Genomic DNA, 22,813 nt, shown 5'->3' with positions numbered 1-22,813 from the left:
CTGCCATTTTTCTCCTCTTGGGCTCTTGTATTAAAGGGTTAACTGTATTAAATCATATTTATTAAGATCAAAATATGAGTGAAAAGCAGTTTTCCGTTACAAGAAGGAAGGCCAGTGATGTGATGTAAACATTACAATTACAAATTACAAATAATCCTCACCAAGCGATTGATTTCGAATATAAATTAATTTAAATAAAAATACTTTTAGAAAACAAACTAATATTGATATTGTCATTTTTGTCTCTCTTTAATTCGTCATTAGTACTTGTAAACAGTTATGTTGTAAGCCGTCTCGTCTCGTACAACTGCAACCAAACCTGGCCTTACCTGTTCTACCGGGGGGTTTGAAACTTGGTTTAGGCTGAAAAAAAATTAAAAATACTTTAATATATGATATATTATTGTCATTTCTAAACTATTAATTTTCTAAAAGTAAAGAAACCCAAGGGGGGGGGGACGGTGGAAGCGTGGTGACGCGCTTGTCTACCAATCCCAAGGTTGCGAGTTCGAAACCGGCTATACCCGGGATTTTTTCAAGCAAATAATTTCACAATACTCACTCGCAGTCTCCCACCGGGCATTTGTGAGGCCCGTTAGCCAATAGTTAATAGTTGGTACTCACAAAGTAGGCATGGGAGTGACGAACCCACCATATGAAAACCTCGTCAAGAGACACGCTATTTATTTCCTTAGTACATCTCGCGAGGCCTTGGACTTTCACGATCTGTCGTGTCAGAAAACAACAACAACAAAGAAACCCAAGATAACTTATTAATTTATTTTTAAGATCTCTTTAGAAGTAACATTCTGCTCATCAATTTATCTAGTAATGGATATTTTTAAAGTTCTAATTATTTCTTTTGTGGTTTATGTTTCCAAGGTCATTACGTTATTTTCTGTTTTGTTGTTTTTCTTCTAGAAATTGATTCACCTTCTTACAATATTTTTTGGATTCAATCACTTTTACATTGGTTTGATCTTGCCTAACTATTGTGTTCTCATTCCTCCAAATTGCCATTTATCCGTTCTAATTTAATTTTACGTTGAAGAAGATTAACCCGGTAAATTGTACGCTCGAGTTAAATCGAGCTAACTAAACAGGACAAACTGTGCACACACGAGATAATTCGAAGTGTTGTATTTTATGCGGCTATATTTTTTCCAGACTCGATTATAATCGAGAATTAAAAATAACAATAAAATAAATATCAATGATTTATTCTCTGTAATAATCCGGTATATATAGCTTCATGGGCGTAGACAGAGGGCTACATAGGAGTGCCACGGCTTCCCTATAGATTTTTAGCACCCAAGGAAAAATAGTAAACCTATTTGATACATTTTTTTTTTTGGTAACATGCTATAATTAGGAAGGTAATGGCAAGGAAGGATGGTGGCGTCCAAAAAATCATCAGGGATACCATCTTGCTTTGATGTGAAATTAACGCTCGATATTTAAAGGAACTATTTAGAAAAACATTACTTCACCTTACTTCGTATTTCACATACATGTAAGCCAAAGTAAAATCTGAAAATTAAAAGTACTTAAAAATTTTTATTTTTTTGTTGCTATCTAAATTTCAATGTAAGCGCTTCCAGGAGCGAAAAACAATTATAAACTTCCTTTCTGCCTAGATTACAACACTTTAACAAGAGATAATAAAGCCTTGTACAATGGAGGGCGATCGCTCTGGATAATTTCTAATAAACCACCTTGTCTTACCCGATTGTGTAAAAAGTCTTTATTTTTACTGTTTTCTCCTTTAAGGCTATAATTAGGAAAGTAATGACAAAGAAAGATGGTGGCGTCAGAGATAAGTCCAAAACCGCCTTATATTTTCATTGCGGGAGCCATTGGCTAACCTTGTTGTTAACGATTTAAATTCAGTCGTTCATTTTCAATAATTTATTATGATCATAGGTTATACAAATTTAAAAAGTAATAATTGAATTTTAAGAAGTAGAAATAAGATGGCGGGGTTATTTCATGGATTGCAGAATTAGATATATTTATTTTACCCTACATTTCAGAATGGAATATGTGTATATATGTGTTTTTTTTTTGTTTTTTTTACGAGGGTCGGTGGAAATCTTCAAAAGACACGAATAGGCCCGTACCTATCCGTGTGTGGGATTTTTACCCACTAAAACCACCGCCCTACACCTGTTCATTCCTCTCCACGGGACCGCCACAAGGCATTGGAGGGAAATGGTTGAGTGCCGCCTCGCATTCTTCGCATGGTTTTCACATTTCCATCTCATTCACGAGAAAGCAGTTCTACGCTCAGGGAATATCGTTAAACAGTTTTAAAATATAGTTGAAAATTTGAGCCTAACCCGTTGGGGTAGGCGAATCTTACCAGAAACAGCCAAGAAATTCTAAAATAATAATAATGCTAAGATAAAAACATAGGTTTTTGATTTGTAATTTTATCATCTTTCCAATACATAGGATTGATATTCCTGATGCATTGAATTGAAATGAAAAACATTTTATAAGATGTGATATAAATTGTTTTGTAAATATAAGTCTATATATTTATTTATACAATTTTAAATATACCAAAAATTATAAGCTGAATTTATGCAGTTAGCAGTTCTTTATTTACGATTGACAGCAATAAGTGAGTATAGGATAACGATACCATTCTAGGCTTAATAAATTCAAAAATTATTTTGACCCATTTTAATTATTTCACCTTATTTATAAAATAAAATATTACACGGTGATCACTAAATTTTTTTTTTATCGAATAGAGAGATGAGAACTAAACTATTTTTTAGACTAATCGAATCAATTAAGAAATAAATAACTTACTGCCACGTAGTGTTCCACCACCGGGGTCGGGACGATGGGCAAGTTGGTCCAAGGTTCAGTATCTTTGAACAGCATTATAGGCAATCTATCAAACTTAGTGTGGAGTCTGTACCTCTCGTAGGGGTCTTTGAACCTGTTCAATTATGCTTTGATTTTTTTTTTAAATGAAAAAAATAAAAAATTATTCTGTTATATAGCTATATAACGTCTTTAACATAATTGACGGAATCAGAGACCAAGAAAAGGGTCAAGATTCTAAACTATCTGCATAGCGTCCTGATAAAGAGTTCAAGAGACAAGAAAAAACTTCCTAACTGGTGTAAGATATATTTTACTAATTAATTTATTTATTTTATAGCTATTTTAAAAAACTCTACTCATATAAATGATCTAATAGCTCCGACCAATGAAGGCCTTTAAAAAGAAAATGATCTATATCGAAAACTTAAAGCTGAAGAATACAATATATTGATGTATTGCTAAGATAAGAGATGACATCAGTCCCTACCTTTTCGATTTTGTCACATTTTCATGGCAATTGCATTTTATTTTTCGACATGACGAGGAAAATGGAGGAAAATAGGTTTGAAATTTTAAAAGACTTAGGTTGAACGACAGCGTAGAAAAAAATTGTAATTCAGTGCATTGTCAGTTTTCAAACCATTAATGATTCGACTAGAAACAGAAATTTTAATATCATAGTAATGCTGCGATATCTTATCTTGGAAACACACCAATGTGTTGTACTTTTTAGCCCTATAACAGGAGTATTCATGATGTGTTAAATGTAAAATGCGTCACCATGTTAAATATTATACTTATAGGATTTGTGAGCAGCCCTTTTTAAAGTCATGTTAAATGTTAAATACATAAGAGTGGATTTTCTGAGAATCTTGTTTTATAACCTTTCATTCCAAAACTTCATGTTATTGTTTACTTATAAGTTTGGATTAATATAATTGATTTCAACATGCCTAAATTGAGTGAAAAGTAGAAGTTGTGTACAAGTTTGGTCGCTAAGTGCCTTGTTGATTTTTTGACTTGTGAGGAAGAGAATAAAGATAATTGACAACTGTCATTACATTATTATTATCATTCATTGCTTCATTAGTTTTAAAAATATCCAAAACAATACTAACACAATCAAAACATAAACTACGAGCAAGTAATCAAATGCGGCAATAAACAAAACGGTGATGAGCTCAGCTGGTCTGTTGCGTGACGTGATTCTCCATTTAACAGACTTTCAACCATGTTATACGTTATATTGTTTTTACATGGTAAAAGAAGGAAATATTTCTCCATTTAACATGAGTTTTTCCATTTAACACGTTTTAACATGTTGAACTAAAGATCATGAATATCCCTAATGTAAACCAAGAGGATATTTCTGTAGTTGACACATGTCTAGTAAAAGCGAACGAAAACAAATTTATGTCAGAGGGTGGACGGAGGAATGCGGTGAGAGCAAGTCAATCATAAAGGAAGGTTTTATTATTCCTAAGGATTGGATAATTTAGACATCAAGGATAAATTGGCGTCCGAAAATATGGGAGAGGTACTTTAACCGGACACAACAACTATAGACATGGTAGCGCCTTAGGATCCCGAAGATGAATCTTATGAAACAATGGATTAGTCTCATCTCAAACCTAATAGACAGTCCACCGAACACAAGTCAGCCATAGTCAATTGGGGTTTCAAAGTATATTAATATTTTTTTATATCTGGCAACTTGTGATAACTTTGGAAAAAATATTGAGATACAGTGTATAGTTAGTTCAGGCAACACTTCGAGATATAAGGAACATTGAAAACAACGCATGTTCAATGGGTAAGGTATGCTGGACAGAAGGTGAATTAACAGGAAGATTGATGCATAGAAACAACAATCCGTAAGGTATTCGCTTCGTATGTAGGAGAGCAATTTATCAAATGATTTCGCTATAGGTCCTTGCAGGAATGGTTATTTCTCTCTCTTTATGGCATTTGTTTACAGTGAGTAGGTTAAGCTGTTCTATAGCTGTTCGTTGGAAATCATGGCGGAAGATCAGAGAAGTTCGAAGAGTATCCGTCATCGCTTACGCTCTGAATGGTAAAGAGAAGATGGGAGACCCAAATAAGGCAGAGATGTTTAATAATACAATTTTAATTTACAAGGATAGACTTAGTATATTCTAATCTTCTAATAACTATTATTGTTCACTGCCTCCTAAGGAGTTGTATTCGTGTCCGTATTAAAGTTAGTTGCAACGATCGCTCTTATGATTCCTCTGGGCTTTAAAATGTGATTGAGAAAAGCTACATATAAGAACTTAGCTTTTAGTGAAGCAGAAAACTATCGTAACCTTGAATGATTCAAATAATACATATAGGAATATTATAACATATTATATATGAGTAAAATTAAAGTATTTACAAGAAATAAACTTATGCAAATATTCGGTGTTTGTCTGATAATCGTAGTCTTAGTCTTAGTTGCAATGTCGCGCTATGTCAGCCCGTAACGGTCATCGCAGCTCTTAAGTAGTTATAGTTTAGAACAGCAGAAAGTAGTGGAGTCGCAACAAAAGGTTACTTTGTGTCGTTACGAGAAACCAGTTATCTATTGGTGTTTTGATTTATTGCGGGCCAGAATTATTTTTCGTAAACAAATACTACTGTCCATAATGCCCCTGGAGATACACAAAGAACTTTTAATATTTTAAACCTTATATTTACCGAAATCCTTTTTGTAAATTGGACAAATTCTTTAAAGTATTGCTTTTGCACGCTTTCAAGACAGCCCAAGTGAATACATTAGGATTGTATATCGTCTGCTCTTCGGAGAATTCGACTATCTTTCGTCTTTTTGCAATAGTCGTTCTCAGGTATGGCCTTTCTGCCGTCCGAGACTTAAATTCGTATTTGAACATTTAGAAATACTAAAATTAGGTTAATATTTTAAAAACATCAGTTAATTTGGACAGCTGTTTATTTTATATATCTTTTTCCACTTTTCCTTTCTCAATACTGAAGGTAAGGAAGCTTCATGTTTTCATATAAATATTGAAACAAAAATATGCACCTCATTGCAGTGGGCCAAAACAGCACCATCCACCAAGAACTCCAGCTTCTCTCTGTGCTGGAGTATATAGGCCGGAGGCACATAAAATTCTTTGATGGGCTGAGGGCCTATACCAACCCGCTATTCAGGGAAATCGCCCCTCTAATAAGACCTGGGAGGTGACAAAGCACGGTCCCCTTGGTTGACGTCCTCACCGAGGGAAGGACTTCGGGCTCTGCAGTCTGAAGTCACTCATACCATCACCACCACCAGCCAGAATGGTCCCTCCCCATTCTTTGTAATTCCCCCGAACATGATTGTAAACCAGGCTTCAGCGGACCCTGTAAACCTTTCTTAAAAGCCATACTGCAAAACAAGATTAATTTGATGTATGTATATATATTGTAATTTTTTTTGTGAATAAAGATATAGAGGAGGTTAGAAAAAAAACTATGGACCTCAGATGCAAAAATTCCATCCCGATTTTACTTTTTATACTCGTACAACGAGGGATTAATTCCGTTTCCTCTCACCTGTTCCATGTTCATGAATAATACCTACTACTGTTAATCCGACTTGACGGTATTTCCAGAGATCATGTGGGTAGTGCTGAGATGATCTTATTTCAAATTTCATCTACTACTTTCGCTTACGCATTCACAAACGAATTTTTCTCGATACGACAGTCGAAATACAATATCCATTTTGGAATGGGCCCGTCCGGTTTGGTTCAAAGCTGGAGGAGGGTTGATGATGAATCTAAAGACGGTAAAGTTCCAAATTTATTAAATTCTAACCACTTTCGCTATTGCCTGAGTGAAAATCTCTGGGTTCCTGGCTCATCATTTTATCATAGTCAATTGTGTTGCCTAATTTATATTGTTTATAGTTTTAAAAGAAAAGAAAGTTTTGTCTCGCTAGTTTATACTATCTAGAGCATTGTATACATAATATTGTAATATTACATAATACTTTTTGACTGTATTATTTTTCGCCGGGATCGGGACCAGCTGATGGCGGTCCTATTCTTCTTTCTTGTTACTACCTCAGCCAATAAGATGGTTTAACCTAATATTTGCTGTCAGGATTTACTTGATGATTAGCAGTACTATCAATGAGGCCATTAAAGCCCAGTGAATTGCCTTGGAGGAAGGAGTATAATAAAGGGGGGTACACTTCAAGGACGAGTGACGCCAGAAGGCGGGGTCAGTTGCTTTTGTAAGCGTGGCATCCGGTACACCATATTTAACAGTTCAAAATTGAGAGTTTCTGTCGTATCCTATATACCAGAATTGGTCAGGCAAGGAATTAAAAAAAAAAGTAGAGAGTCATTCAAAGCGTGCAAACATTTTGTTGTTAACTATTAATTATTTTTAAAAAGTAATTTTTTTATTGTAAACGTAAAGATATTCTAAAATTGATGTTCATTATTTTTACTTTGTTTTTAATAAACAACTTTCTCAATTATAACAGATACAATTGTTTATTTGTATTAGACTTTAAATTTTAATGTTTTCCTCAAAAGAAATTACTTTGTTGAATTTCATAGAAAACATTAGAACAGTAATGAGAAAGAACCACGAATTTCTCTAGAATAGCTGAGTAGATTTTTATAATAGATATAAAAATTATTGGAAATAACATTTACTACAACTTCTATTCTCTTCAAATTTCCGATGAAATAAGCAGATTTACATATAACTACATTAACGTATGAAATACCTATTAACTTAAACATAAAGTTACCAATAAGGGGCGTGGCCTATTCTCCACCCCTTGCGTCATTTTTGCTTGGGAGAGTAAGTTTATGGTACCTCTTTGGCGAGTTGAGGCGTCCTTCAACTAGATTAGGAGCCCCAGCCCGACTATATTCCTACAATTAGTAAATTACATTATGTCAAGGCATTCCATTTTATCATTGTTACAACCTCATAATAAGAAAGTAATGATATTAATAATTTTTAGACTTACTTAGACAAAATCAGCATGAAATAAAATTAGTTACTTATTAAATAAATCAAAAAATTGTAAATATATAGTTATATGGTAGTGAATTTGTTGTGGATAATCTTGTATAAGAAGAGTTAAATATTTATGATTTTAAATTTTAAAAAATAGGCAATTAGAAAATATATGCAATAGGTTATCTTGTTTATGTTCTTAGCTCTAATGAAGGCCTGAAATTCTGTCCAAAACGTAGCCATTAATAAATATGTTTTACTTATTTGTATTCTTCACTGACCGCACACCAAACCATCTTCCCCTCATTTTATAAATCCATGGTTAACTATTAACTAATTACAAAAAAAATGTGGTGTTCAAATTGAAATGCATTGATTGAGGAATATGATCGTTATTTGAAAAGATAAATTTAGTTCTGAATTATTTTAAAATTAAGCTTATGTGTTTCAATATCAGCCTAATTTAGTGAAATAATAATTTAAGTAGAGAAGATTTGAAAATGCCGCCTTTCACTAACCTTGGCATATTTCTCCCTCCAATTCTGTCTTACACCTGCCCAGTTGAGGCATGATTGCTGAGATCAGCTGATCAGCTCGTGTTTTGGCGGGTTCATGGTTGATTCAAAAGCTCCTTAAGAACGGTTCAATGTTTAGAATGCTTAAGGATATTTCATTTCTGTTACCATTATCATCTCCACATAAGTTAACAATCAAATGGTGTTCTCTTATCCATAATTTAAAACTGCAATAGATAAAAAAAATCAACTACCATAGGTATTTCAAGCTGAAGGTGAATGGTATTATCTTATCTTCTGCATTATTTGTCTGTCATCACTGATGTTTGTGACGTGTTTGAAGAATTAACATGATTTCTTGGAAGTTCTTGTGTATTTTTATAAGTACTTTTATCCCTACAAAATGTTCAGTTCAGCCCGAAGTTACCATATCTCAAGGGACCCTAAAGGGACTGTATATAAAGACAATCAATAATCGCTTAATTGCTAGCTTTGAAGGAATACCCTTTGCAAAGCCTCCTACTGGGGAAAACAGGTTCAAGGTATTTCTCGCTTGTCATGTTGATAAACACAATATTAGCATTTATTTATAACATATATTGTTTAATATAGAAGTCTATTGCTGCTGATTCGTGGTATGGGGTTTTAAATGCAACGAGAGAACCCCCAATATGCTTACAGTATGATTTCTTTATGCAGCCCCCTGTTTTAAGGGGATCAGAAGATTGCTTATACATCAACGTATATACCCCTAAAGTAAGTCACTTAAACGTTCTTCATAAAATGACTCTGTATTTACAATTAATAATTTGTAACTTTTAGTTGCCAGGAAATGAAAAGAACCCTAAACTACTTGATGTAATCGCACTTATTCATGGTGGTGCATTTGTGATTGGAACATCAGTTGCATACAAACCTTTTGTGCTCCTTGACAGGGATATTCTTTTGGTAACATTCAATTACAGACTCGGACCTTTAGGTAAACAGTTTGATTGGAATGTATATTGATTAACATTACCGATTATTTTAACACTTGTAACATAATTTCAATATAGATTTAGCCATTATTTTAATTATAAAGCTATTTAACTTGTTATTGATTTTATTTTACTGTTATTATGAGTACTATGAACTTTTGCTAACCCAGTACAGTTTGTCATTTGATGATAAATAAATAGGGATAGAAAGTATTCTAATTTTAAATATCTCAGACAAAATTATACACAAACCACATATGTTTTATTCCTCTAAATCTCCAAATTTCTTTTAAGTTAAAATTTAAATTCAATTTATAACATTTTTTATAAATTAGACACTCAGTTATAAAAAATGATATCAAATAGTTTTTGTAAATTTAAGTTATTCGTAGCACCACTACTGGCTTCTTAACTAGTTACAGAAATTAATTGTATGATATTCTATACCTACATCATCATTGTTCCTTGGTTAATAAAAAAATGGATGAAGGTTTTCATGTAAAAAAAACAAACTTACGAGTCAAAAATGAAAAAGGGGTTAGAGGAACACTCTTATAGTATTCAGTATTGGAAGCATGTGATAGAACCAATTCTATCATTAACACCACATATTCTACTATGTAGACCTAAAATAGTATTATTTTAATAGCTGTATGGCTATTCGGCTAAAAGCCCAAGAACTGCATTTCTTATTGGTGCTTCATGCAGATGCACCTGGAAAATGAAGGAAACAAGGATCCCAATGGGGTGACCTCAAAGATGCTGAAAAAAAAAAAAAATTCATAAAAAGCATCCCACACTCAGAATTAACAGATATGGTTTTAAAAAGTCATGGTTGACATAAGCAAAATATTGTTCGCTGTATTTCATATTTTTCAATTTCTTTCTTCATTAATAATAATTGTTTAACTTTTTTAAGTTATATTTTAACATGAACATAGCATCTATTTGGCATTTAACAATTACATTATCATGCATTGGATTAGTGTTCGTTTTTTTATTAAATTCAGTTAAAACCCTACTGTATTTTCCCAGCTTAGCCAGAGGATATAATGGATTAGTGATTATAGTCACTCATTTAGTTTTGATAACTTTCCTTTCGGAAAATTTACAGTAAATAAGTTACTTATTAGATAGTACCAAAAAGATGTTACATACATATTTTATAATCTATGTCAATCTTTTGACTCAAAGGGATAAGTTTGATTTAGGTTTTGGTAGTTTGTTCAGGTTTGTACTGCATTTCAGAGTATTTTAAAAAGCCTGAATCAATATTTCTTCAAAAAATCTAATGTTGTCCATATTATCTGTTGTAATTCAGGTAAAGACTTGTTAGTTTGGAAAAGTTAGTTCATTTTCAGTTAGATAACAATCCATTGTTTGGTTACTTTACATACATATTATATACAAATAGCTAAAAGTTTTTCTATGAAATACATTTATTAAGAACTATTTTAAAGAAATAAATTTTGAATTTATATTTTCTTAGGCTTCTTTAGTACAGAAGATAATATTGTACCTGGAAATAATGGTTTGAAAGATCAAGTTTTAGCTTTACAATGGATTCAAAAAAACATAGCAGCATTTGGTGGTAATCCTGAAAAAGTTACTGTAACGGGTCTATCTGCTGGCGGAACTAGTTGCCATTTTCATACTTTATCCCCACTTAGCAAAGGTTAGTAAAATACTTTCGTAAGTTATTCCTTAGATACTTTCTTAGAGAGTTAAGGAAACACATTAACAGACTAATGTCATAAAACCAGTATGCTGATTGCATTGTGGAGGCTATAGGATGGTTGGATGAGTGATCTACTTAGAACAGTATGAAGATTTTGCTAAAAACAAAAAAAAAAAAAAACAGGAAATAGCTCCCATTTTCAAGTTTTTGGACTGTAAAAAAAATCTGAAAATTCAAAATTCTCAGATATGAAAAAAAAAAATTATTTTTGATAAATTTCATTAATTGTTCTTCCATATTAGGACAGCAATTCCAATCAAAAATATAACTTCAGATGATGAATTCAATTTTATTTGTTGGATTTGTCTCTTTTTCGCCACTGGTTATTCCATTTACTTCCTAGGAAAATAATTGATTTCAATAAAAAAAAAAAATCTATTAAAATATTTTATTTATATTGATTTTGAACAAGTTTATTATTTTTTTTTTTTTTTTAGTGGTATTCATTTTTGATGACCTTTATTTTATCTCAACATCCTTCCTCATTTTCCATCTGTTAGTGTGTTTAAATTTTGGGTTTCCATATCTACTTTTCTGTTTTTTTCCGTTTTATATGTATCTCCTGTACTTTTTTAATGGCATATTTTACGTATTTTTTATTCTTACCATTGCTAAGTATTTTTTTATTCTTACCATTGCTAAGTATTTTTTTATTCTTACCATTGCTAAGTATTTTTTTGTTCTTATCTTTGTTTATACATGTTTATTTTATATTAATACAATTTTATTTCTTCCTTCCTTTTATTTATATATAATTTTCTTATCACTTTTTTTTTTTACATAATATTTATCCTACCTTAATTTACCTTTGTGTATTGTTGTAATGTTCTTAGTTGTTTTTTATATCTTTTTAGCTCTGCGAAATGGGACGAAATGTGAGACATTAAATAGTTAAAAACTATTTGTTCTTTTTGACCACAACCCTGACCATCTTCTAATCTTTTAAGTTATACAGTCAACTATATATATTTTACATAAGAATAATTTTTTTAAATCTATGTATTTGTGCAACATTTTAGTAATATTTTGGCCTTTTTTATCTTTGGCCATTTTCAAACTTTTTTTAAATTTTACACCCCAATAACTTCATTAAAATTATTTTGTTTTTTAAAGACTACTCATGGAAATTATTAGTTGACAGTTGAAGGTCATTTTTCTTGTGGGACTTTTCCCCTTAGATATGTTTTCAAACGTGAATAAAGTACATTAGTTTACATAGTTTTAACCTTTACACTACAGTAATTTTGTGTATAATATTAATTAGTATATTATATATGAAAAGCCCCTCTCCTCCCCCCTCCAAAAATAATATCTACAACTGTTAACTAATACCTTACTATGGTGTAGTGTTTATGAAACAAAATAACTCTAATAAACTGACTGGGGTGTAAAAGTAGTAAAATAGCCAAAGGTAAAAAGAGACCTTAATGTTACCAAAATTTTGAAAACAAAAATATATATGTATGGGTGAAAAGTAAATTTTTTTTTTATTCTTATGTAATTTTTATTTTTGTACCAAGTGAGTTTAATGTGGTCCTGAGGAGTTTTTTCCTCTATCATTAGTTAATAATGTTTTATTAATTTAAAACTTTAAGTAAAATACAATGCATATTTTGATGTCTAAAAAAAAACATAGGATGATGGTTGAAGGGGTTATGTTACAAATAATAAATTTTAAGAATACAAGGTTCAATTTTGTTTTGTTGTAGCTTATTATACTTTTAAGTGTACATGGCCCCTTCTACGTCTAGGTATCTCAATTATTAATTGTATTTAGAGGTTAGTATACCTCACACTACTTAGATAATCATTAATAGATAATTCAAAAAATGTTATATTGCCCCTTCATTCACTAACCCCTTCTATTGTAATTACTCCTGAAACAGCAGCTCCATCTCTTGAATAACTTGAGAACTAATGATTTTATTTTACCTAATGATTGTTAGATTTTTAATTTTATTAATAATTTTTAGGATTCCAATAGTTTTTTCAAAAAGAACTATTTTTCAACACAAAATTGTATATGAATTTTGAACTCTGGAATAAGCTACATCCCTTTTGCAGTAAATGCTTCACATGTATTAAGGAATTGTCTCCTTTATAGTCATTCATGCCCACCATGTTTTTAGGTGCAAATAAAAACTACAAAGTTTAAGCCAGCCGGAATAGCCCCTCCCTATTCCTAGTACGCTCACGGCAGACTCATGCCATCATTGATGACACTGCCTTCAGCGGACCCGGCAGCTTATCTTATAATGCCACAATGGCAATCCAAGATCTCCATAACCTGTATATATACACTTATTTCACTGTAAATATTTAATTTATTGTTTTAATTTTCTAGGAGGTCAGAAAAAAAAAAAAAAAAAAAGTTTAATTATAATGATTTGGGAAACCAACTGTATCAAATAGTAGTTGATTGTCAAAATTTTCATTGAAATTGGATATTATTATCATATAAAACCATTTCATATACTTTATTTGTTTCCTTCGATAGTTTTAATTTTTTTTCTTTTAGTTTTTATTTTATGGTTTAAATTTTCTTTTCATTTTAAGCCATACATGTGACATTAATTGAATTGTAATCCTGACTTCACACTACATTTTTTTCATACTTTAACCATTTGATTTACTTGTCATATTTATTATCAATGTTTTCACCAACATGTTTATTAGTTTGCTAAGTTTTATTGATATTTAGAACAGCAAGCCTTAGGTATTATTTCTGTTTAAGGTTTGTTCAAGCATGCAATGTGCTTAAGTGGAATTGCTCTAAGTCCAATGACTGTAACCGATTCCAAGAAAAAAGCCAAAATGGTTGCCAATGAGCTTGGTTGTCCTACGCAAGATTCTCTTCTGATGATAAATTGTTTAAGAAATAGGCCAGCAGAACATATTGTAGAATTGACCCAGAAACTTTTGGTACCTATTCTGATTTTATATTTTTTTGAAGTATATTAAAACTTTGGATATTTGAATATATTGCAATTTAATTTCAAAATTATAGGGACCGAATCTAATTGTTAACTTATTTTAATTAATGTGATTCATTTGCAACCTACAAGCTTTAACTATTATCTTTTCTATTGTGATAAAATGATCTGGGCATTTTTAGTAACTAAGCAGTTTCCGATTGTAATAAATTATTAACTGATAAATGTATAGTTTTTGTATTACTTCTTATTTTGAAATAAATTATTTTATGTAATGTTATTATAAAAAGAAGCAAACAATAGGTGAAAAATCCTGTTTTTTTTGTTTAAAAAATATATCTCTATTATATAAAGAAGTTATTAGTGATCATCATGTGATATTTTATTTTAATTTGAGTGAATTGATTACTTTAATCCTGATCAGTTTGAGAGAAAAGAAAGCACAATATATGTATATTTATTGCACTTTATTGAAACAAATACAATTGAACTACAGAATACATATAAATTACAGTTATACAATTTGAGCAACGAGTTGTACGATTAAATGAACTGTTGTATAATTTGTAAAGTTAGGGACTCAGAGTACCCCCCCCCCCCCTAATTATTTATGTTTTGATTTTAGTGAAATAAATCAACTTCAAATCTTTTAAATCAGTTTTTTTACAGCTGTTAATTTTGAACTTCAAAATTCTTTACCTCGAAAGTGGAATATCAAATGTTTACTTAAACTCTTTATTTACAAATTTTTTGGGGAAAAATTTAAATAAAAAGTCAATTATTTTTATCCTAACCAAACCAGTGTTCAATCAAAGACTTAACCATAAATTTATTGTTTATTTTACTACACTTTTAATTGCTTTAAAATTATAAAACAAAATTTTTTTCCATGTATAAGAGATGAGAATAAAGACGTGAAACTGAAATTATATTTATATTAGAAGTAAATAATAACCAGTTTTAGTATTGGGATGAAAAAAAATTTTTTTTCTCCTCTGCTTAAGTTAATTATGGTTGTTTAATATTAGTATGCTTTTCCGGCATATATTTTTGTATTATATTTAGCATAAATTTATAGTTTTAGATTTTTTTTTTTTTGGTTGTGCAAAATTTCATTGTGTTTTGTGTTTAATTTTATTTTTTTAGATTTGGAGATCACATCCCATGGTTCCATATGGACCAGTTATTGAACCTGTCGGTCCAGATGCTTTCATTTCAGAGAAACCAATAAATATAATACTGAGGAAAGATGCAGCCGATGTTCCCTTAATAATATCTTTTACTTCTGATGAAGGCTTAGTCGGTGTAACAGGTAGTTGAAAAGTAAACTAGAACACATAGCACCACCTACTTCAAATAATTTAAGAAAACTGCTAATCACTTGTTGTTAAAACAATTATTTTATTTACTTACAGACATTATAAGCCATGCAGATTTGTTCAAAGAATTCCTGGGCCGTTGGGATGAACTATTGCCTCATATGATGGGTTATAATTTCAAAAAACCTTCAGATAAAATGGAAATAAGTAGAAAAATTAGAGAATATTACAAAATTGATGATATCACCAATGGTCGTAAAAATCTAGTCAAGGTTCATAAAGTTTTACTAGAATCTATTGTTTTTTTTTATCATTTTATTATTAATTTTAATCCACATACTTAGTCAGCAGAAATAATATCCTGTGAAATATATAATATAATCAGCAGAAAAAATTAATTACAATGTTAATTTCACATGGTCATATATAGCATAAGGAACATAAAATGGTTTTGAATTGTTACAGATGGTTAGTGACCGTTACTTTCTGGCTGGGATTAGTAAATTTGCTAAACTTCACTCATCTCTCTATTCTGCTCCGATGTATATTCAGAAGTTTTCATATAGGGGAAAGCATTCTGTCACTGAATTGATGGGTGCTAAAGAAAATTTAGGTATGGTTTATTTAAATCTACTAAAAGTATATAAATAATTTTAATACCAGTTATGTGGTCCACTTAGTTCAAATAACTCAGTCATGCAAAATGATCTGTGTGTCTGTGAAAAGCCTAACTCAAAAATGAAAAGGCTTTTAAAAACTGAAATTACATATTTAGAACAGGTATATAAGTGGGATGTGACAGCAATTTTATATAATTGATTTTCCACATTTTTTTCCTATTTTTTCAAAAATGGTTCTAATGATTTTGATTAAACTTGGTGTATCTGCATAAAATTAAATTATCTTTAGTATCAGCTAGTTCTTATCCTCATTGAAATAGTTTGACAGGACTTAACTCTTAAAATGGATGATCATCCTATAAAGTACGTTCTGGGAAACATCGCCTGCTAGGCTTTTTGAGGGTTTTGATGTCCACTTGAGTGGTGCTTATAAAAAAATATAAAAAAGTTGTTTTGTGAACTTTGTTCATGATTGGTCATGTTAAATGCTGTTGCAGGTTTCTGGGAATATAATCAAACATAAAGTGCATATATATTAACATATTTTCAGTCATTTACACAGTAGGATTCAGGGATTTAAAACTAGATGCCATCTGAGACTCTCCTAGCATGCAAATTTCCTAGGCTGATCAGAGCACTGGAAGTGATACTTTAGAATCATGTCTGCTTCTCAGGCAGATGTTCCTGTCCCAGTGTTAAATGTCAAATTTCAGCCTGCTCCAAAGTACCTTTAATTTTGTTTGTTTGAAATAAGTAACCATTTCTCATTTTTATTAGAAATGAATTATGGATAAATGTAAACTATATAATACTGAAAATTCAGAAATTATACTCTAGGACAGAACTTCGCTTACACCCTCTTAAGCTCAGTCCAAAACTTAATACTCCTGTAATCTTTCCTAGTACTATTTTTACACACCATTTTTATCCACAAAGAACTATGTTTTCCTTTCTACCATTGTTGCACATTTAATAAAAACCCGTATCAATCCCATTTTTCCATACATGAAAAATAACACTGCAATACACTGTGAGACAATAAAATACAATAGCGTTAAGTATAAATGATAAGGATATTTTGCAGATTGGTATTCATAATATTAATGTATTTCGTTTGTTGAATATTGAATATTGTAGTATGACATCTTGGCTGTTCCAAATCTCGGGATAAACCTCAGCATTTCCATTCTGGTTAGAATAGATTGGTAACCTGAAAGATAACCCAACATTCCTGCCCTGAGTTGGAAAATATAAGAACATACATCCTAAATAAAAAAAAGTATTTCTAAGCCAAGGACTATACCCTTCTTGCACCATTTAGTCAAGAAGGGATGGTCAAATCAAGTAGAAAAAGTTGCTATTATAGCTACTTAATATTTTCATCATGATGAGAAAAAGCTATTTTTCTTTTTTTATTGGGAATCCATTTTAACTGAAAAATGTAGCTACACCCTATTAGCTGGAGGCCACTATAATATTTCTTTAATGTGTTTGAACAAGATCATAGAGTCTTAGAACATGTAATCAGAGCAAATACATAAGACCAATAATTGGCTCTCCCAAAGATTTCCTAGAAAATATTCTAGTGTGGTATCACATAACTTTCATTTACTGGCCCACTTTATGTTGAAATTATTCCTCGCTTGTTTCAGGAGAGATGTTTTTATATTATTCACTGCAGTAATATTTTCCTGTACTAATTTTTCAAATTAGCATTGCATTAGCCTTTCATGTGACACCTGTCCATAACCCAATGTTGTTTCATGTGACACCCTACCAGGTGTCTTAATGCAATCCTCATACCTATGCTTTGATCTATCCCTTGGATGTTTCCCCATTGGTTCAGTGTTTATTAACATTCTAGAGATCTGTTCATTACTCAGTCTTATAAACTTACACACCCATCGTATTCACGGCAATGCTGTAACTTGAATTATATTTCCTGAGTACATTTCCCTTAATTTTCTGACAAAAATCCTCTGGTTAACTTTTTCTTTTTCGGCCCAAATATTTTATATAATATTTTGTTTTCAAAAACCTTAAGGTGCTGTTCTTCTCTTAGTAAGAAGCCCCATTTCACATTGGTAAAGAACAGTCGGAAGGATAATAGTTTTGAATTCTAAGTTTTTAGACAGAAGGTATGTGCTAAGTAATATTGAAATTGAAAAATAACAAGTGTTTCCCACCTTTAACATTTCTTTTATTTCCTCATCAATTCAATTGTATATAGTTACCATAAAACCTAAGTACTTAAATCTAGATATCTGTTCAAATATGTTTCCTTCTATACCTACATCACTGAAATTACTCCCATTTCTATTACTTACCATTTATTTTTTTTTATCCCTATTTATTTTGAGACTTAATTCCTAACTAGATTTTATCAATATAGTTGTATTTAGTTTTATAGTTTTCTTATCCTTACCCAATAATATCAAATCATGAGCATACCCAACCACGGGTATTTTACCGCTTAACATTAAACCCTTTTCAGTTTGCATCACATTTCTAATGCTAAATTAAGTAAGATAAAGGATCGTCTTGTTTTAAATTTGACCGAACCTCAAACTTCTCAGAATAATGATTAGCAATTTGAACTTTATTAAACATTTCAGTCATGCACATCTGTTTTAGATTTACTAACTTCTTTGTTAAAATTTTTTTTTTAGTTATCAAGATGTTTTAGAATGGAATTATCTCTCTACTGCTATAGACTCCTCAGTTATCTTGTTTTAAATTTTTACTGGATTATGAAAACCAGTAACAATAATAATAATAGTAAATAATTTCAAGTTGTCTATAGTTGGCTCTTAAAAATTTCTTCATTCAAATATTGGATACCTTCATGAATCATACATTTAATAAAATATAATATTCCTTGTCTAGATTCTTTTTTTAAATGAATGTTAACTTTTACAGGTGTTTGTCATGGTGATGATGTGTACTATACTGTCCGTGATTATAAAGTTTGGAAACAATTTGAAGATCCAATGGATATGGAAATGTCAAAATGTATGCTGGATATGTGGATTTCATTTGCTGCTAATGGGTTCGTTTATAGTTCTGATTATTGCATTAATTGAATAATACTTGAATAATAAAACTATTACTTCTCATTTTTATATAGAACATTGGACACAAACTGGTACCCTGTGAATAAACAGTTGTCAGAAGTTATCTACACTGATATCAAAGGCCCCAATAACTTTCAATGGTCTGCAGCAAGTGAATTAGGAGAAGAAAGTTTTTGGAACCGTTTAGGCTTGAATGAAAATATTGAGCCATCAATCAGTCGTATGGAATTATGAATTCTTTGATTTTAGCTACAGATATACAAATTCTGTGACTTTTTAAATATGACTAATTGTTTATTAACTATTATTAATTATATTTTTTTGATGAATAAATCTGTTATTAAATTCTTTTTATAAACTTTTATCCTAGACTTGGGTGGTAAACTCAAACATTGTCGAAGTTTTCCAAGGTCAATTTGAAGTAGACAACAATCTTGATAACTACTAAGGTATTTTTTAACTCTTTATTTGAATTTTAATGTAAAATTCTACCATTGTGATGCATATTTTTGACTGATATAATCATTTGTTTATTTTTTTCTAAATTTATTTATTTTATTATAATTTAGAGGATTTAATAAAATCCTTTAAAGTTAAAAAATAGAGGATTTAAAGTAAATTAAAAAAAAGTTTATATATATATATATATTTTCGATTGGCTTTACATACCTTGTAGATCTTAAGACACCTAGACCAGCCTTCTCCATTAATTACTACCCAGTTAACCTTTTTCACTTTTGTTGATTGTGTCTATCCATCTGTTTTTAAGCCTCCCAGGTGATTTCTTTCCAGCTTTAGTGGTATTCTTTGTTGTCTAGAGGTGTCCTGATGGGTTGCTTCAAGCCGCATGTCCTGCCCGATGAACATGATTTTTGATTTGTCATAAAAGCTTACTAAGGTCAACAGGGTCTTTAAGAATTACTTGCCTGTTTGAGATTGGGTTAAATCCTTCTTAGATAGGCATGCCAGTCTTTTAGTTCGATTTGCAGCTAACATAAAATGAACAGGAGGGCTGTCGATGAAAAGGTCATCATTGAATAAGTTCAAAATGTAGAGAAACTGCTCAGACACATCCACTGAAAATGTCTACAATTACAACGAAACGAATATGAGTGATGATCCAAATAAGAAAAAAAATAATATGCCGAAGAGGTATTAAATATTTAGAGCAGATTATGAACACAAAAAAAACCAGCATAAGAATAATGTTATGTGGCAATGCAGTCTGTTCTCCCTTACATCATATATAAGCCAGAAAATCTGTGGATAACGTGGAGGGAAGGTGGCCCACCTTAGGCTAGATATAACCAAAGCAAGCATGGGTTGATCAATTTAGGTAATTTGTAATGGTTTACCAGCACCCTGCTTTCTATTCTTAAGAAACAAGAATCGAAGGAGGTTGTTATTTAAGGTAATCTTACCTCACACCTGTGAAGAAAACAATGTGCATTTCATTTGCAGATTAGATGTGGCGTACTTTAGGCCTCTCAAATTGAAATGGGAAGGATATTCTTTACTGATGGAAGGAATGAGATGCAGATAAAAGAATGGGTGTACTATAGGATCAGTTTTCAATGCTACTGCAAACTATTTTAGAAGAAATTAGCCAAAACCATGGGAAACATCCTAAAGGCAAGCTTCAAGAAAGCTGGATTAGTGCCTCTAGACGAAAATCAGGCCATAAGTTTGACAAATGCAGACTTAGTATCTATGATTGACGATGCATTTCTTTAACAACTTCAAGAAAAGAGGGGTGAGTTTGTTACATATCACATTTCTGTGAAGAAAAACTTGCCAGTGCCACCTGAAGATGTGGTAATGAAAATAATATAAAGAGGTTTGCTTTTTTTAAATGGAATCTAAATATTGTTACATGCCTAACTACTTATGTTTATGCGATGTTTAAAAAGCATTGTTCAAAATTAATATTTATCATTAAAATGAACATTTGGAAGCTCGCTGGATGTTCAGAAATTATTTTATTCTAATAACCATCAACTTACTTGGTCTCAAACTGCCTTCAAATGGTAGTATCTATGGGAATTACAGTCTGGTTTCCTAAAACTGGTTAACTTGAGCCCTAATAAAAACTGAAAAAATATATTTACTATGTTACAAACATTGAATATTGTATGTTGAATTATTCATAATAAACCATAATTTAATAATATAGGGTGAGTATTTAAAAGAAAAAATCTGTTTTGCCAGTTTTTACAAAATAATGTTAAAATTTTAAAAATCTTGGCTCAAGTAGACTGTGTTTACAGTATCTTAAAACATTGATAGAAATATAATGTTATATCATTGTACCATGGGTTAGTGCGATTTATCTTGCAGAAAGTCTATTAATTGTGTAGATTAAGTTTACTTAAAAATAAAAGTTGTTTTAACTGAATTTACCCTAGAAACATGAAAGTGTTTAGAATGGAAACAAGGCTAGACAAACAAAAATGGCCACCAGTTAGGTGTTTATCCCAACAACAATAAACATTCATACATATAAATATAATTATTTGCCTTTACAATGTAGTTTTTGGCATCTTTTCTTCTCTTCGCCCCCTCTAGCTTGTAGTATCAAGATACAACTTTAGATTATACCTAGTTCATTAAAAAGAGGATGAAATACTGCACATTTTTCTCACTTACACTATACTATTCCGATTTTTAATTTTCAAGATATTTTAATTCAAATGTTCAAAAACTCATCATTCCACTTTTTAGCATCAATATACAATTTTGAATTATAAATCATTACAAAGAGGAGCTTCAAGTGTTCCCTCTTATAGTTTAAGGCAGAAAATATAGTTTTGGGATAATATTAATAGAATAGAACAACATATGTAAGTCAATTCTAGCAGGAAAATTTTTGTGTTGTAATAGGAGAGTAAAAGCTTTGAGGAGATACTCAATTACACCATCTTTGCCTGGATTTTTAACTACTATAATATACTACTTTCTTATTACAACATAGTTTCCTACTAGAATTGACCAGATTTGCCCCCTCCCCTCCTCATTCCTCAAACAGTTATCTTTGGTCTATTTTGTCACGAAGTCAATATACTCCCCTATAATTTTTTTTTCTTCATTGTAAAAGATCGATAAAGAAGTTTCATTTCAATAGTCTATAATATAAAATATTTAAAAATCTCAGTAATATTTATTAAATGGAAATATTTCTCCCCTGACTTTTATTTTAGTTAAGCTCTACTTGGTATAAAAAAACTTGGAGAGGGAGTTTGGAATAGATGATAAGATATCTATGTTATTTTTCCTCCTCAGAAGTTATATAAACCTGGATAAATATTTGTACATAACCTAATATTTGTTTTCACTGCACATGTAGTGCTTCTATATCCAAAGATCATTTCATAGGTGTTTTTTAAAAATTAATTTCATTTAAAAAACAAAACAAATAATTGTAAAAAAGTTGCTCTTTTTTTTTTTTTGTCGACCATAATGGATCAAAATTAAATTTAAAACATCAGTTATTTTTTATGTAACAGTTACTGAAGTAGAAGTTTCACGTTGTCTGTTCTGCAAGCTCGTCTCGCATGCGCAAATAGTTAACAGTATCACTATCAAGCATATCCTGTTAAGGCAACAGCAAATATCAGTTTACACGATCATGGTGGCTGTGACAGCTATCACAATTACTGTCACTGCGTAAATCCAGGTGCATGTCCCTGGCCCGGCACTTTTTGAATTTTGAGTTGAAACTTATACACGAATTAGTACCTAATTAGTACTAATTCGTACTAAAATTTCAGAATTAGTACCCAAAAAGATCGCGAGTTAATACGTGTTCAATTC

At 31.0% G+C, this 22,813-nt stretch overlaps 1 protein-coding gene and 2 long non-coding RNA genes across 5 annotated transcripts; 1 reads left to right on the top strand and 2 right to left on the bottom strand.

The window, feature by feature from the left end:
- Nucleotides 1–224: 224 nt before the first annotated feature.
- Nucleotides 225–5,772, bottom strand: LOC106691456 (uncharacterized). The gene is made up of 3 exons (XR_010843715.1): nt 5,542–5,772; nt 2,821–2,953; nt 225–363 (listed from the first exon to the last, which is right to left on the bottom strand). It is a non-coding gene; the product is annotated as an uncharacterized lncRNA (long non-coding RNA).
- Nucleotides 5,773–7,736: 1,964 nt separating this feature from the next.
- Nucleotides 7,737–19,350, top strand: LOC106691462 (venom carboxylesterase-6). 3 transcript variants are annotated; one of them, XM_014437240.3, is made up of 10 exons: nt 7,737–7,808; nt 8,955–9,098; nt 9,165–9,321; nt 10,809–10,994; nt 13,792–13,979; nt 15,137–15,302; nt 15,406–15,581; nt 15,775–15,922; nt 18,849–18,978; nt 19,057–19,350. In XM_014437240.3, exons 1-10 carry the CDS (start codon nt 7,761–7,763, stop codon nt 19,235–19,237), a joined length of 1,524 nt encoding a protein of 507 aa, XP_014292726.1. In that variant the 5' UTR covers nt 7,737–7,760; the 3' UTR covers nt 19,238–19,350. The 3 variants fall into 3 exon arrangements, with proteins under 3 accessions (XP_014292726.1, XP_014292728.1, XP_014292725.1); XM_014437239.3 differs by lacking the exon at nt 7,737–7,808 and adding an exon at nt 8,387–8,884; XM_014437242.3 differs by lacking the exon at nt 8,955–9,098 and having other exon boundaries at nt 7,742–7,808.
- LOC136796021 (uncharacterized) lies at nt 16,329–21,089 on the bottom strand. Its single transcript, XR_010843717.1, has 4 exons — nt 21,007–21,089; nt 19,930–20,089; nt 19,673–19,855; nt 16,329–16,657 (listed from the first exon to the last, which is right to left on the bottom strand). It is a non-coding gene; the product is annotated as an uncharacterized lncRNA (long non-coding RNA).
- Between the last annotated feature and the right edge of the window lie 1,724 nt (nt 21,090–22,813).

The sequence above is a fragment of the Halyomorpha halys genome, unplaced genomic scaffold (genome assembly GCF_000696795.3).
Source record: "Halyomorpha halys isolate HHAL.00 unplaced genomic scaffold, Hhal_1.1 Scaffold2362.1, whole genome shotgun sequence".
NCBI lineage: Eukaryota > Metazoa > Arthropoda > Insecta > Hemiptera > Pentatomidae > Halyomorpha > Halyomorpha halys.
This window is presented reverse-complemented; position numbering and strand designations above follow the sequence as displayed.

Bases quoted from the DNA above. Each gene is read 5' to 3' on its own strand.
- LOC106691462 (XM_014437239.3), top strand. From the start codon at position 8,693: ATGATTTCTTGGAAGTTCTTGTGTATTTTTATAAGTACTTTTATCCCT. The intron at 10,995-13,791 runs GTTAGTAAAATA...TTTCTGTTTAAG, and splicing joins TTTATCCCCACTTAGCAAAG to GTTTGTTCAAGCATGCAATG. The intron at 13,980-15,136 runs GTACCTATTCTG...TTATTTTTTTAG, and splicing joins AATTGACCCAGAAACTTTTG to ATTTGGAGATCACATCCCAT.